The sequence below is a fragment of the Scyliorhinus torazame genome, chromosome 7, assembly GCF_047496885.1.
Source record: "Scyliorhinus torazame isolate Kashiwa2021f chromosome 7, sScyTor2.1, whole genome shotgun sequence".
NCBI classification, from domain to species: Eukaryota; Metazoa; Chordata; class Chondrichthyes; order Carcharhiniformes; family Scyliorhinidae; genus Scyliorhinus; species Scyliorhinus torazame.
Window position 1 is genome coordinate 229899436 of NC_092713.1, and position 16263 is coordinate 229915698.

A 16263-nucleotide genomic window follows, 5' to 3' on the forward strand; every position below is an offset into this window, starting at 1 on the left:
GATCAGACAGAGTTACAGTAACATCAGGGGCGGTGGCTAAATATTGGAAAACCGATGGACATTGGTATCTTCACCTGCTTGTTTCCACAGTTACTTTTGTCTCAGTTTTTGGCTAGTGGGTGTTCTTAAGCTGGGAAAGGTCTGTAATAATTTTTACTGTTGTCTCGGGTAGCTTACATTAACACTGCAATGAAGTTACTGTGAAAATCTTCTAGCCTCCACACTCGGACGCCTGTTCGGGTACACAGGGAGAATTCCGAATGTCCAAATTACCTAACAGCATGTCTTTTGGGACTTCTGGGAGGAAACCTGAGCACCCGGAGGAAACCCACGCTGACATGGGGAGAACGTGCAGACTTCGTCCAGACAGTGACTCAAGCAGCATGGTAGCATTGTGGATAGCACAATTGCTTCACAGCTCCAGGGTCCCAGGTTCGATTCCGGCTTGGGTCACTGTCTGTGCGGAGTCTGCACATCCTCCCCGTGTGTGCGTGGGTTTCCTCCGGGTGTTCCGGTTTCCTCCCACAGTTCAAAGATGTGCAGGTTAGGTGGATTGGCCATGATAAATTGCCCTTAGTGTCCAAAATTGCCCTTGGTGTTGGGTGGGGTTACTGGGTTATGGGGAGAGGGTGGAGGTGTTGACCTTGGGTAGGGTGCTCTTTCCAAGAGCCGGTGCAGACTCGATGGGCTGAATGGCCTCCTTCTGCACTATGTAAATTCTATGATAAGCCAGGAATCGAACCTGGACTCTGGCGATGTGAAGCACAGTGATTGCAAACTGAGATCACCAGCATTTATGCTTGAGCTGTGTTCTCTGCCTCTGGTTAGCCAAAATAAATTGTAGCCTGTGCGGAGGCTTCCTTCAGACAGAAAGCCGAGGTTGCCGCTGCCTGCGGCAGTATTGCTGAAGACAATGGGACAGAATTTACTGTCAAAATACATACTGAGGCTAATGGTACGCTGCATTCTTTTATGAATAAATCATAAAGTAATACTGCACAAAAGACAGCCATTTGGCTGTGCCTCTCTTTAAAAGAGCAATCCAATTGGTTGCACACCCCTGCTCTTTCCCCATAGACCAGCAAATTTTTCATTTTCAAATATTTTATCCAATTCTGTTTTGGAAGTTACTACTGAATCTGCATCCACTCACCATTCAGGCGGCTCATTTCAGATCGTAACAACTCAATTTCTTTTTTTAAAAACACATTTTAGAGTCCGGGTTTTTGTCAGCAAGAAATTTCCCGACTTGGCAGACTTGTCTCCATATAAAAGGACAGTAGCAGCTTTTTTCTTCAAAGGAGATTTTTGCATGGCAGTCATCTTTTAAGTGACTTGCCATTAATATAACAATGCTTGTTGATTATTTGGTGCATACTCGGTGAGTGAGGGGAGCTGGGGGGGTGGAGTGGAATGGGGGAGCGTGGAAGGAGCAAGGGCTAGACCATTTAAACATAACCTTTCACAAAGAATCCAGAGTCCAGACTATGGCTCATAACTCCCCTGGGGTGCCATGAAAATTGTGGGACTAGGTGACAGTGGCATGAATCTGAGATACCTACCCCTGAAATGGATCTGGCCAGGTTGGAAATTTAGAGTGTAGGCTCGTAGCCTGTACTTTTATCCCACCTGGTGAAATCTCACGGTGCCAGAAATCTAAGTCCAGCCTGCCGCTTTTAAGATCTGCAGAGTTCGCTGCACTTGGTGGAAATCGTACCCCGAGACCTGTCCTGGTTGCTGACCTGCCACTAGAACAGTTTCTCTTCAAACACATCTATCAAATCGCCACTTGACCATCTGCTTTTCAGGAGTTTATCCAGTCCTGCCACATAATGGAAGTCTTTCATCCCTGGTTCCATTCTAGTGACTCTCTTCTGCCACCTCTCTTACCATGACATGCTTCTCGAGTATGGCACTCTGAATTGTCCCAGTCTGAACAGCTGGGGCTGAACCAGTGTTTGTGAAATGTTTTGCAAATTAGTTAGCAATTTCAGCAAAGGCAGATAAGCAGTTAAATGCATCACTGTCTTTGTGGAGTCTGCACGTTCTACCCGTGTCTGTGTGGATTTCCTTCAGGTGCTCTGGTTTCATCCCACAAGTCCTGAAAGACGTGCTGCTGGGTATTTGGACGTTCTGAATTCTCCCGCAGTGAACACGCATGCCGGAATGTGGCGACTAGGGGCTTTTCACAGTAACTTAATTGCATGTTAATGCAAGCCTACTTGTCACAATAAAGATTATTATTAGTAAAAATGTGAAAATGCAAAATTGCTGGATGTGCTTTGTTGCTTCCCTACCAGCTTTGCGAAAATATTATCTTTTTACTCATCTCCCCTTTCAAATGCATTGAATGGTGTGAAGTTCCAAACTTTCTGTGGTTTCTTTAGTTCACATATGCAATGCTGTAGATAGGAACTAAATCTGTGACAAAGTCAGGGTTTGTCCTTTGCAGTCTCAAAAGTGTTATCAATGGTGTGTTTCGTCTTGATCACTGCTAGACAACCTTTGTCATTGAAAATTAACTTTACACCTGCAGAGTCTTGCTCTTCAGCTTTGAATTAGTTTTCTTGAACATTTTCTCTTTCTCTCAATCCAATCTTTATTTCCTTGCTTTTCCCCTCCAGTTTTCAGTACCTCATTTGACATTGGGTTCACTTTTCTCACTGGTGCTTCCTGTTTCAGGTGTGCTGTTGTTCATTAATGATTCTTCAATCTGGTTAAGGATGCACCGTTGCCTGCCCTATTAACCTAGTCTCCAGATAACCTGCACAACTTTCAGAGCAGAATCTCGAGGAAAGTACATGGTCGATGCAGGTGCTGCTTGTCGGCCATCGACAATAAATTCTGGTCCGGCATGCTTACATAACTTCCTCTGATTTTAGGGCTGCTATTGGAAACCACACAATAAAGTTAATGGCATATAATGTTGATTCGTTCGCTGATTCAACCTTTGAATGGTGAACTGGGGCTGAGAGATTTTTGTATTTACTGTGTTTCAATACAACACTTTACCATGCATGAACCTATTTAATATTTACCTGTTACAGGCCATAAACAAAGAGACTGGAGTCTTAGCTGCTGCAAAGGTTATAGAGGTGAAGAGTGAAGAAGAACTTGAAGACTATATGGTGGAAATCGAGATTCTGGCCTCTTGTGACCATATGTACATTGTTAAACAGCTGGATGCTTTCTTTTATGAGAATAAATTATGGGTAAGGAAACAAATTTATTTCCTTTTTATTTTGCTGACTAGTAAGACTTCATAGCTATAATTGTCGCTGAGTAGATGAGGAACCTGCTGTCAGTCACGGACAGTGTTCTGATAAAGGCTGCAGGGCGGTGCATGGGAATTGTCTTGAATGAATTGCTCCACCTTTTTCCTTCCTGAATTGTTTTCCACCGTATTGTGGCCAGCATGTCTGTGGTTCATGCGCTGGCTGGAGGTAAAAGATTATTGAAACTGAACAAGCAATCTGATCTTTAAAGGGAAAATCAAATTAAATTTTTCCCCTTGGAGACATAAAAAGTTCAGAATTGTTGCAGAATCTCTATCAGTACCTGACTTAAAATAGATTTGGAAACACTGATGTTTGCGAGTGTTTGACATTATAATGCTCGAACATTGTTTGGTGATAAATAAGTAATAAATGGCCAGTTGTGTGAAGTTCCTCCACTAATTTTAGTTCTATCATGTTGAAAACTTGGTATAATAGTTGATGATGTTTACTTAATATTCCAAAGATTCACCTTTTATGGTAATACACCTTCTTGGTTCACATTTAGCAATATGTTCACCATACTTGTCTGACACTTTATCTTCCTTCAAGCTCCTTGCCTTGTTCCAACCTTTGTTTAAAATCTTTGTCTCTCTCTCTCTATCCCAGTCTCTCTCTCTCTCTCTCTCTCTCTCTCTCTCTCTCTCTCTCTCTATCCCAGTCTCTCTCTCTCTCTATTCCAGGGTCGCTCTCTCTCTCTCTCTATCCCAGTCTCTCTCTCTCTCTCTCTATCCCAGTCTCTCTCTCTCTCTATTCCAGGGTCGCTCTCTCTCTCTCTATCCCAGGCGCTCTCTATCCCAGGCTCCCTCGCTCTCTCTATCCCCGGCTCCCTCTCTCTCTCTATCCCAGGCGCTCTCTCTCTCTCTCTCTCTCTATCCCAGGCGCTCTCTCTCTCTATCCCAGGCTCTCTCTATCCCAGGATCCCTCGCTCTCTCTCCCTCGCTCTCTCTATCCCAGGCTGTCTCTCCCTCACTCTCTCTATCCCAGGCTGTCTCTCTCTCTATACCAGTCTCCCTCTCTCTATCCCAGTCTATCAATCCTAGCCCCTCTCTCTCTCTCTCTCTCTCTATCCCAGCCTCTCTCTCTCTCTCTCTCTCTCTCTCTCTCTCTCTCTCTCTCTCTCTCTCTCTCTCTATGCCACTCTCTCTCCCTCTATCCCACTCTCTCTCTCCCTCTATCCCACTCTCTCTCTCCCTCTATCCCACTCTCTCTCTCTCCCTCTATCCCACTCTCTCTCTCTCCCTCTATCCCACTCTCTCTCTCCCTCTATCCCACTCTCTCTCTCCCTCTATCCCACTCTCTCTCTCCCTCTATCCCACTCTCTCTCTCCCTCTATCCCACTCTCTCTCTCCCTCTGTCCCACTCTCTCTCTCCCTCTATCCCACTCTCTCCCTCCCTCTATCCCACTCTCTCCCTCTATCCCAGGTATGCTTAATTTTACACTGTTGTCCACTTTATTATCATTTTTTCCCCCCAAAATCACATTGCAAATACAAGGACTTAAAAAAAAAACCATGCCTTTGTGATGAAACATCGACATGCAAGTTTTTCGGGTGAATTTTGCTCATTGAGTGGTATGAAATATTGTTGTTTGGATATCTGATGTTGATATTGAGCACTTTCAGGTCAAATACCAGACCAGATTGACGGTGCTTAAACTCATTTTCCATAGAGGAGACTTTCGTTCTTGATCTGGGCTTGATTTGGACCCAAGTGAACAACCAGTGTCTAAACCGTGGCACCGCCCAGTTACACCCAACTTCCTTCCTTTTTACTCCATTCTCGTTCTGCTAAAGCAGCATTATGTTGCCGGAGAAGTATTTTTTTTTTTTTTTGCGAACATATTTGGATTGTTCTGACTATACCACTCAAAGCGGTAATAGCTGTTGGGTTTTGATAAATTGCTGTTCAATGCAAGTGCTTTGAGTGTTTCCTGGTATTATCAAACAATTAACCTGCCAATACCATATGTATCCATGTAAAATTTGAAGCTTTCTCAATTGCATAGAATTTTCATAATTAATAGTTGAGGAATTGATAATGGGTAATTTTTAATGACTTGGAGCCATTGACATGTTCCAATTCTCTCCCTCACCTAGTAGTGCCCTAAGGCAGACTTGCATATGTTTCCATAGCTAGCTATACCTGGAACAGGTCGTTAGTCTGCCGCCGGAGGCTTGTAGCTCGAGGGGTACCACTCCGCATCAAGCATGGCTGACCAGGAGTCACGCTCACTCTTACTGTCAACTGTTGACGTGTTCGAAGGATTTGCGGATTGGCACTCAACCTACTTGGCTGCATTCTTTGGCCATCAGGCCATGGGGTGGGACTCAATCCTGGAGTTCTCACTCGGGCAGCGATGCTACTCACTGCACCACAAGACCACCTATTGCTACGTAATTGCTAATCTAGGGCCGGCAGGCCAGGGGAAAAACCATAAAAAGAAGGACCTGCAGTAGCACACTGAAGTTAATGAGTGGTAATTCACACATAAACAATGATTGGCAAGTTTCAGAAATGTTCCCAACGTGGCAAGAATAAAATATGGCCGTAAATTTAGTGGGTTTTCCTGCCATTTTGTGCTTGATTTGGATTGATTTGATATGATGTATAAAAATGCTAATTTTTAAAAATCAAAAGCTGCCATAAATACTTGAATTCTGTAAGTGCCCATTTTTCGCCCACACAATCTGGATTTGGTGGAAGAAGCGATGGATTTCATTTTGCAAATTCTATGAGAAGAAGTTGTTAACTTTTCATCCAGTAAATGTGAATTCCGCCTGTTGGGCATTGAGCTGATGGGTGACACGTTCAGTTCATTTAAATGCAAGAGGTGACAAAAGGTTTGATTAAAGGAGGGTAGAGAAGCTCATGGAGAGAATTCCAGTGCTGAGGCATAGCCACCTATTGTGGCTCAGTAAAAATTGGGCTGCACAAGAGACCAGAATTGGAAACTGTGCCGATATTGTGGGACGTTTTCGGGCTGAGGGGATTGGAGACTCGGAACAAAGAAAGCTATGGAGGGTATTAACAGAATTGTTATGGTGCAGAAGGAGGCAAGATGCCATTTGGCCCATGTCTGCACTGGCTCTTCAAACCGGCATCATAGCTTAGTGCCACCCCCTGCCTTTTCTCTGTTCCCCCCGCCCCCCTCCCCCATTCCCGTGGGTGGGATCAACCATATTTGCCTTGTGGATGCGCCCCTGCATCCAGGGCTTCCCTTGTTAGGGGGTCATCCAAAATGGTCGCTGTCACCGTACTCCCCATGAGGCCGGGCACCTGGGCTCCGGGACTTCCTGTTTCATAGTAAACGTAATGGGCACGATCTGCCTGAAGGGCAACAGAGTCCCGTAGTCCGTGATTAGCCGGGTGTTTGCAGTGCTCTGAGTGCTGAGAAGCACCATGCTATCGAATAGTATTTATCTCCATGCTTGCACCTCTTTAGTATCCAGTCATTGTTCCTGTCTCGATGTTGCCCAAGTGTCTGCACTGTATACCAAGGTCAGTGTCACCACTGTCTTTACGTTTCAGCGATTCTTTTCTATCGCAAAAATCTCCATTGCGCTTCTTCCAATTACTCCAACCAGGGCTAATCATTGGCCAGCATTTATTGCCCACTCTTAATTATTCTCTAAGGTGGTGGTTAGCCACCGTCCACTAAATACATCCAATTGCTGTTGGGCAGAGAGTTCAAGAATTTTGACCCAGCAACAGAGAATGAACAGGATGGGTGTGTGACATGAAGAAAACTTGCTGGAGATAATGTTACCATACATCAATTATCCTAGTCTTTCTAGCTGGGAGGGGTTGCTGGTTTGCAATGAGCTGTTGAAGGAACTTTGGCAAGTTGCTGGGGTGCATCTTATATAGTGCACACGGCTGCCATTCGTGTGAGTGGTAGAAGGAGTAGATGTTAAGTGGTGGATTGTTGGAGCCACATTCATCCAGGCAATTCGGGAATATTCCATCCCAGACTTTGTAGATGGTGGACAGATTATGGTGAGTCAGTCTAAGTTACTCCTCCAGAATTCCCAACCTCTGACCTGCTTTTAAAGTCAAAGTATTTACATGTCTGGTTCAGTTAAGTTTCTGATTTATGGTAATCCTCAGGATGTTGATTGTGGTGGGGTGGAATTCAGCAAACTGTCATTGCCTGGCACTTCTGTGACATAAATGATATATGCCACCTTTCAGACCAAGCCTGAACGCTGTCCACAACTTGCTGCATATGGATGCAGACTGCTTTGTGTCTGAGCAGTTGTAAATTGTATTCAACACTGCAATTGACCTTGTGTTGGAGGGAAGGTCAATGATGAAGCAACTGAAGTTGGTTGATGCACAATCAATTGTACAAAGACTCAGTTTGGATACAACTGTGGCTTTATTGCAGTAAGATGTGTGGCCTCCCACAGCAGCTGGCGAAATGGCTGCTGAATAGAGGACACGCATATTTATACACCTACTGGGCGGAGCCAGCAGGCAGGTGTTACTGGCGAACCTGTAGTACAGGTCCTACCTTACATCACCGACTATAGGTGCAACAGTGGTTTACCACATTCACTCCTTGTTAAAAATGAGTCCGGGGGGGGAAAGAAGAGAACTATATACAGTAGTGAATTTATGTACAGTGTTTTATTAGGAGACAAAAAAAGTGTCTTTTGAAAGTCCGGTGCCAGTTAGAGATTCAACCGGTCTGGTGCCTTGACGTTACACTGGGAGCGACGTAACGGTGGTGGCGGCGATGTCGATGCTGGCGACATCGGTGCTGGCCTGATGTCGGGTGTCCCCGGGAGCGTGCCAAAATAGTCTTCATCCTCTTGCGTGGGAAGGGGACGGAGGTATGGTCCTGGTGGGGTTAATGGTGGGAGCGCCGGGAGAGGGGAGGGTGGCGCCGGGCAAGAGAAGTGTATATGAGTGGAACCTGCTGGTGCCAGGTCCCTGAGGGAGACAGTATCTTGGCGGACATAGAACATAGAACAATACAGCGCAGTACAGGCCCTTCGGCCCACGATGTTGCACCGAAACAAAAGCCATCTAACCTACACTATACCATTATCGTCCATATGTTTATCCAATAAACTTTTAAATGCCCTCAATGTTGGCGAGTTCACTACTGTAGCAGGTAGGGCATTCCACGGCCTCACTACTCTTTGCGTAAAGAACCTACCTCTGACCTCTGTCCTATATCTATTACCCCTCAGTTTAAAGTTATGTCCCCTCGTGCCAGGCTTTTCCATCCGCGGTAGAAGGCTCTCACTGTCCACCCTATCCAACCCCCTGATCGTGGAGCAAGTGCACCCTATCCACCAACGGGTCCGCCTTGTGGAGTCGGACATGCCTACGGAGCAGGACCGGTCCGGGAGCGACACCCCGGATGTGGACTTCCTGGGGAAGGCAGAAAGGCGTTCATGGGGTATGTTATTCGTAGCGGTGCACAGTAGTGACTGAATGGAGTGGAGTGCATCAGGGAAGACTTCCTGCCAGAGAGAGGCTGGGAGGTTCCTGGACCTTGGGGCCAGTTAGACGGCCCTCCAAACCGTCCCGTTCTCCCTCTCTACCTGCCCGTTTCCCCGGGGGTTATAGCTGGTCGTCCTGCTGGAGGCGATACCCCTGCTGAGCAGGAACTGACGCAGCTCATCACTCATGAATGAGTATCCCCTGTCACTGTGGATGTAGGCGGGGAAGCCGAACAGAGCGAAGATTGTGTTGAGGGCCTTGATGACGGTCGCAGACGTCATATCGGGGCAGGGGATGGCGAAGGGGAACCACGAGTACTCATTGACCACACTGAGAATATGTGTTACTGTCGGTGGAGGGGACGGGCCCTTTGAAATCCACGCTGAGCCGTTCGAGGGGCGGGAGGCCTTCACCAGGTGCGCACGGTCCGGCCGGTAGAAGTGCGGCTTGCACTCCGCACAGACCTGGCAGTCCCTGGTGACTGTCCGTACTTCCTCGATGGAGTAGGGCAGAAAGCGAGCCTTGACAAGATGGTACAACCGTGTGACCCCCCGGGTGACGAAGGCTGTCTGTAGGGCCTGGAGTCGGTCTACTTGTGCGCTGGCACATGTACCTCGGGATAGGGCGTCTGGGGGCTCGTTGAGTTTGCCGGGGCGATACAGAATCTCGTAATTATAGGTGGAAAGCTCGATTCTCCACCGCAAGATTTTATCATTTTTGATCTTGCCCCGCTGCGTGTTGTTGAAACTGAAGGCTACCGACTGTTGGTCAGTGAGGAGAGTGAATCTCCTGCTGGCCAGGTAATGCCTCCAATGCCACACAGCTTCAACGATAGTTTGGGCCTCTTTTTCGATGGCCGAGTGCCGAATTCCTGAGGCATGAAGGGTGTGGGGAAAAAAAATGCCACGGGCCTGCCTGCCTGATTGAGGGTGGTGGCTAGTGCGACATCTGATGCGTCACTTTTTACTTGAAAGGGCAGTGTCTCGTCTACTGCGTGCATCCCGGCCTTGGCTATATCAGCTCTGATACGGGCGAAGGCCTGTTGTGCCTCGGCCGGAAGGGGAAAGTGGGTGGACTGAATGAGTGGGCAGGCCTTGTCCGCGTAGTTTGGGACCCACTGGGTGTAGTAGGAGAAGAACCCCAGGCAGCGTTTGAGGGCCTTGGGGCAGTGGGGAAGGGGAAGCTCCATGAGGACAATCATGCGGTCGGGATCGAGCCCCAGATCTCCGTTCTGGACCACATAGCCGAGGATGGCTAAGGGGGTTGTGCTGAACACTCACTTCTCCTTGTTGTAGGTGAGGTTGAGGACAGTGGCGGTGTGGAGGAATTTAGCAAGGTTGGCATTGTGGTCCTGCTGGTCATGGCTGCAGATGGTGACATTGTCTAGGTACGGAAATGTGGCCCGCAAACCGCACCGGTCGACCGTTCAGTCCATCTCTCTTTGGCAGCCCGAGAACCCGTTAGTGACGCAGAAGGAACCCTGAGGAAGTGATAGAGCCGACTATCCGCCTCGAAAGCAGGGTATGGACGGTCAGATTTACGAATGTGGAGCTGGTGGTAGGCGGATTTTAGGTCTATCGTTGAGGAGACCCGGCCGGTACTGCGCAATTTGATTGACCATATCAGATATGCGTGGGAGGGGGTGCGCGTCAAGCTGCGTGTACCAGTTGATGGTCCGGCTGTAGTTCACGACCATTCTGTGCTTCTATCCAGTTTTAACGACTGCCACTTGAGCTCTCCAGGGGCTGTTGCTAGCCTCTGATGCCCACCCAAAACAGCCGCTGGACCTTGGACCTGATGAAGGTCTTGTCCTGGGTGCTGTACCGTCTGCTCCTGGTGGCAACGGGTTTGCAATCCGAAGTTAGATTGGCGAAGAGTAAGGGTAGGTCGACCTTTAGGGTCACAAAGCCACACACTGAGGGGTGGTAGGGACCTGCCGAATTTGAGGGTGAGGCTCTGGAGATTGCACTGGAAGTCCAGGCCTAGTAGCAGTGCAGCGCAGAGATTAGGAAGGACGTAGAGGCGGACGCCGCTGAATTCTACGCCCTGGATCGTGAGAGTAACCGTGCAGAACCCCCGGTTCGGGACGAAATGGGATCCGGAGGCCAGGGAGATGTGTTGATTGCCGGGGTGGACCACCGCGAGGGGGCAGTGCCTTACCGTATCCAGGTGGATGAAGCCTTCGGTGCTCCCGGAGTCCAGTAGGCAAGAGGTCACGTGGCCGTTGATTTTCACCGTAGTCGAAGCGGTGGCCAGGTTGTGTGGACGAGACTGGTCGAGCGTCATTGAGGTGAGCTGCAGTTGGTCGTCGCTGGTGTCCGAAGATGGACAGCATCGGGGGCCCAGGTCGTGGAATGTTGTCGCCGTCCATGCTCCGTGGGGAAGACGAGATGGCGGCGCCTGAAGATACTGCGGGGGACAAAATGGCGGCGCCCATGGGTCGCACGTTGCGGGGGCTGGAGAAGATGGTGGCACCCATGGGCCGCTCGCGGCCCCGGGAGGTGAAGATGGCGGCGCCCACTGGCTGCGCGTGGTCCGGAGAGGTGAAGATGGCGCGTGGTCCGGGACGAAGATGGCGGCACCCATTGTGTGTGGGGCGGGGGGGCGATGGCACCGATTTGTGCGGGCCTGGCACACCGCGGTGAAGTGGCCCTTTTTGCTGCACGCCTTGCAAATGGCAGCGTGGGCCGGGCAGCGTTGGCGAGAGTGCTTCTGCTGGCCACAGAAGTAACATCTGGGGTCCCCGGGGTGCGCGGATTGGCGTGTGGCACAAGAGTATTGGCTGGGTAAAGCCCCGGCTCAGGCAGCTGTTTGTGGGGTCCACGAGGGATAGGAGGGGTGGGCCGCGCGGCCGGAGGGGTAGGCCTGAGCATTACGTGAGGCGACCGTCATGGAGAGTGTTTCTTAGTCCCCGCTAGGTCGAGCGTGGCCCTTCAAGCAGTCTTTGGCGAATGAGTTCCGACCCAATCCCCGTTACAAAAGCATCGCGCATAGGAAGGTTAGAATGTTCAGTGGCCGTAACGGCCTGACAGTCACAGTCCCGGACAAGTGGGATTAGGGCCCGCCAGAAGTCTTCTATGGACTACACCAGGGAGTTGAAAGCGAGTGGCGAGTATATGCCTGGCGAAGTGTGTTCGCTTTGTGCGACGTTTTCTTTGAGGAGCGCCATGGCGTTCGTGTAGTTCGGGGCGTCCTGGATCAGCGGAAACATGCTGGAGCTCACCTTGAGTACAGGATCTGTATCTTCTGAGCCTCCGTCAGAGGGGTGGTCGCTGAGTTGATATAGGCCTCTAAGCAGGCTACCCAGTGATTAAAGTCCTTTCTGGCGTCGCTGGATTGCGAAACCAGCTGCAGGCGATGTGGTTTGATTCGGAGGTCCATCTTCTAGAAAATCTTAACTGCAATAAATTGATGCACAATCAATTGTACAAAGACTCAGTTTGGATACAACTGTGGCTTTATTGCAGTAAGATGTGTGGCCTCCCACAGCAGCTGGCGAAATGGCTGCTGAATAGAGGACATGCATATTTATACTCCTACTGGGTGGAGCCAGCAGGCAGGGGCTACCAGCGAACCTGTAGAACAGGTCCTACCTTACATCACCAAATATTGGTGCAACAGTGGTTTACCACATTGGTTGGGCCGTGGACGCTATCCTGAGGTACTCCTGGAGCAATGTCCTCCGGCTGAGATGATTGGTTCCAACAACCACAACCATCTTCTTATGCAATCTATGAATTCCAACCTACCGAGAATTTTTCCACCCGATTCCCAGGGGTCTTTAAATTTAAAAAAGAAAACCTAATTTGGTAGATTGGATTGGATTGGATTTGTTTATTGTCACAGTGAAAAGTATTTTTCTGTGAGCAGCTCAAAAGATCATTAAATACAATGGAAGAAAAGGGAATAAAAGAAAATACATAGTGGGGCAACACAAAGTATACAATGTAACTACATAAGCACCAGCATCGGATGAAGCACACCGGGTGTAGTGTGAATGAGGTCAGTCCATAAGAGGGTCATTTCGGAGTCTGGTAACAATGGGGAAGAAGCTGTTTTTGAGTCTGTTCGTGCGTGTTCTCAGACTTCTGTATCTCCTGCCCGATGGAAGAACTTGGAAGCATGAGTAAGCCGGGTGGGAGGGGTCTTTGATTATGCTGCCCGCTTTCCCCAGGCAGCGGGAGGTGTAAATGGAGTCAATGGATGGGAGGCAGGTTTGTGTGATGGACTGTGCGGTGTTCACGACTCTGAAGTTTCTTGCAGTCCTGGGCCGAGCAGTTGCCATACCAGACTGTGATGCAGCCAGATCGGATGTCAGATAGATTGGAGCAAACTGGTGGAAAACAGAAGTTATTTTGGTATTGAAAAATTAAGTAGTTGTGTTTTGATCAGTGACGTTGAAATTAAGAGTAATGAAATGGACTTGTCTCTGACCTGTCATGTTTTCCCTCTCATTCCTCCTTTACTCCTATGACCAATTGTGTTTCCTAAACTTGATTCGGATGACTCGGCAACTTTTTTTTGGAAGAATAATATATCCAGCAGTCATTTCTGATTTGTGGGGGGCAGCAAGGGTGTGAAATTGGCAAGCTTTATTGACGACTTAAAGTCCACCAGAATCTTTGAATTTTTTATGTGTCAGCTGTGTCTAAGTGGGTAGCACTCTCACCCCTTGAGTTTGAAGTTGTGGGTTTCAGGTCTACTCCATAATTTCACCTAAAATAAAATCAAAGTTGATGCAAGTGCAGTACTGAAGGAGAGCTGCATTTTGGATGCCATTTAGACAAGACGTAGATCCCATCTGCCCCATCTCGTGAATTTAAAGTATCTTTTGCCAATGTTTCAAAGAAGCTAAATGGGAGATACTGAGTGTCCAGGCCGAAGTTCATCCTTCAAACAGTAACATTAAAACCAGTGATCACGTTGCTGTTTGTACTTGGTACTCGTAATGCTTCGTCCTATTGTCTTCCACCAGGGAATTTAGTGCGCATTGACTGCAGTCCATGGTCAGATTGCGGTACCTGGTAAGTGGGAGTTGTTTGTGGTAGATTGGCCAGTGTGTTTCCTAATTTACAACTAAATACACTTTTTAAAACAAAATGTCATTGGTTGGAAAGCACTTTTAGCAGTTGGTGGTCGTGAAAGGCACTATAGAAACCCACCTCGTGTTTTTAGTTGTCTGTCCTCTTTATATTTAGTTTGTGAAGTTATATTCCCAATTTTGTAAAGTATGCCTTCAGGTCTAGTTTATACACTGGATTATCACATTGCAAATCAGTGCTTTTCACTATGAACTACGATAGGTGTCTAACAGATGGCACCAGTTATCCCAGATGCAGAAATGCACTCGAGTATATTTGAGGTTTTTCAATTTTGTGTCACAGAACATAACAGGCCACTGGAAAACCAGCACCTTGAGTAAAATGAATAATTTTAGATCTCAAAACATTTGAGTGTTTGCAAATTCTGTCTCATGCTCTTGGCCACCTACATTTCATGCAAACCCAAATCTGAAACGGATGTTTTCCTCATAATACATCTTTTTCTGATTTGTTTTAAAAAAAAATCTTGGATTAAAGATAGCAGCCAATACCATCTTTTGCTTATGTATATTAACAAAAGAATATTCAAATTTGAAATTGGTAACAGATTGAATACCTGACCTCTTGTGAGCAATCTTTAAGTTATGTGAGTGAATAACGTTGGTGTGCAAAATATCTGAGATATGTGTTATGTTGATGATGTAGCCTTGCCCTGGGCACTCTGAGGCTGAATCCGATTCTTCGAGACATTGGCATCCTATTTTACCCTGAGCTGAGCTTCCAACCTAATATCCACTCTGCCGCCAAGGCTTCTTCATCCTAACACTGGTTTCCCTCCACCATTTTTAGCCAAGCTGCTGTTGAGCCCCTCATCTATGCTTTTGTTAGCTCCAAAAATTGACCATTTCAATACTCTCTTGATTATCATCTCACCTTGCATCCTCTAAACGTTGCTCCCTGTAACTGAACTCTCACCAAGTCCCGCTTTCCCCGTCACCCCCTCTGCTGCAATTCTAAATTTGATCTACTTTGATTTTAAAAGTCTTTAAAGTCCTTGTTTTCAATTCCCCTCCATAGCCTCTACTCACTATCCCTGTACTCTCCTCCAGCCCTCCAATACATCTGCACTTCTTTAATTCTGGCCTCTTGCATATCCCTGTTCTGGGTGGCCATGCTTTGCGCTGCCTGGACCTGAAGCTGTGACCCAAATATCTCTGCCTCACGACCTCTCCACTACTTTAACGTCCTCTTTAAAACCTACCACTTTAATAAAATAAATTTTTAAATAAGTTTAGAGCGCCCAATTATTTTTTTCCTCAATTTTAAGTGGCAATTTAGCGTGGCCAATCCACCTAGCCTGCACATCTTTGGATTGTGGGGGTGAGACCCATGCAGACACTGGGAGAATGTGCAAACTCCAACATGGACAGTGGGCCGGGATCGAACCAATGTCCTTGGTGCTGTGAGGCACCAGTGCTAACCACTATGCCACTGTGTTGTCCCTAAAACCTACCACTTTAAAAAAGCTCTTGGCTACCTCTCCTAATACCTTCCAAACAAATATTATTTAATTGTGTTCCTGTGAAGCACTTTGGGACAATTTACTGCATTTCATGCACTAGATTGTTGCAGCTGCTGGTTTACTCAAATCTGCAAGACTGAAACTGTTGCCCGTTTGTCTGACAGTAGTAATTTGCTTTCTGTTTCCATATAAATTCGATGCAAACCATATCCATTTAAATTCAGTGCAGGATGCAGGCTATTGTTCCTTTTGGGCAAAAATGATAACGGAATATATTATTTATCAAAATAAAAATGATTCTTGACTTGGCTTTGCATGTGACCTTTACAGGTTTCCTAAGTGAGTGAGTCGCCTTGTGTGCATTATGAAAATGTGTGGCTCATCCACAACTAACTGCCCTTGTTACTAATCCTGGTAAAAGATATTTTCTGTCAAAGACATTAGTAGTGGTCTGTCTCTTCCCCAAAGTAAAGTAAAATATAAACTGCATGTAGGTGTTTTGGTTGCTCACTACAGGATTTTTATGGGCAACACGGTAGCACAGAGATTAGCACAATTGCTTCACAGCTCCAGGATTGCAGGTTCAATTCCGGCTTGGGTCACTGTCTGTGCGGAGTCTGCACGTTTTCTCATGTGTGCGCATGGGTTTCCTCCGTGTGCTCCGGTTTCCTCCCACAGTCCAAAGATGTGCAGGTTAGGTAGATTGGCCATGTTAAATTGCCCTTGGTGTCCAAAATTGCCCTTCGAGTTGGGTGGGGTGACTGGGTTATGGGGAGAGGGTGGAGGTGTGGGCTTGGGTAGGGTGCTCTTGCCAAGAGCCGGTGCAGACTCAATGGGCCGAATGGCCTCCTGCACTGTAAATTCTATGATTTCCTTTTGTGTAGATTTTGAACACAGTCCTTCCTAAACTTGCTTTTTTTTTTTGATTTAAGGAAGAAAAGGAGAAAGACACTCATGAATATAAATA

The 16263-nt window shown here is 47.3% G+C and overlaps 1 protein-coding gene across 2 annotated transcripts in view; it reads left to right on the top strand.

Moving 5' to 3' along the window:
• Window positions 1–16263, top strand: part of stk10 (serine/threonine kinase 10) — a 158405-nt gene that overhangs the window by 44005 nt on the left and 98137 nt on the right. For both annotated transcript variants that reach the window (XM_072512129.1, XM_072512128.1), the window contains exon 2: window positions 3048–3212. In XM_072512129.1, the coding sequence (XP_072368230.1) occupies window positions 3048–3212 (165 nt within the window). The remainder of the gene's footprint in view (window positions 1–3047; window positions 3213–16263) is intronic.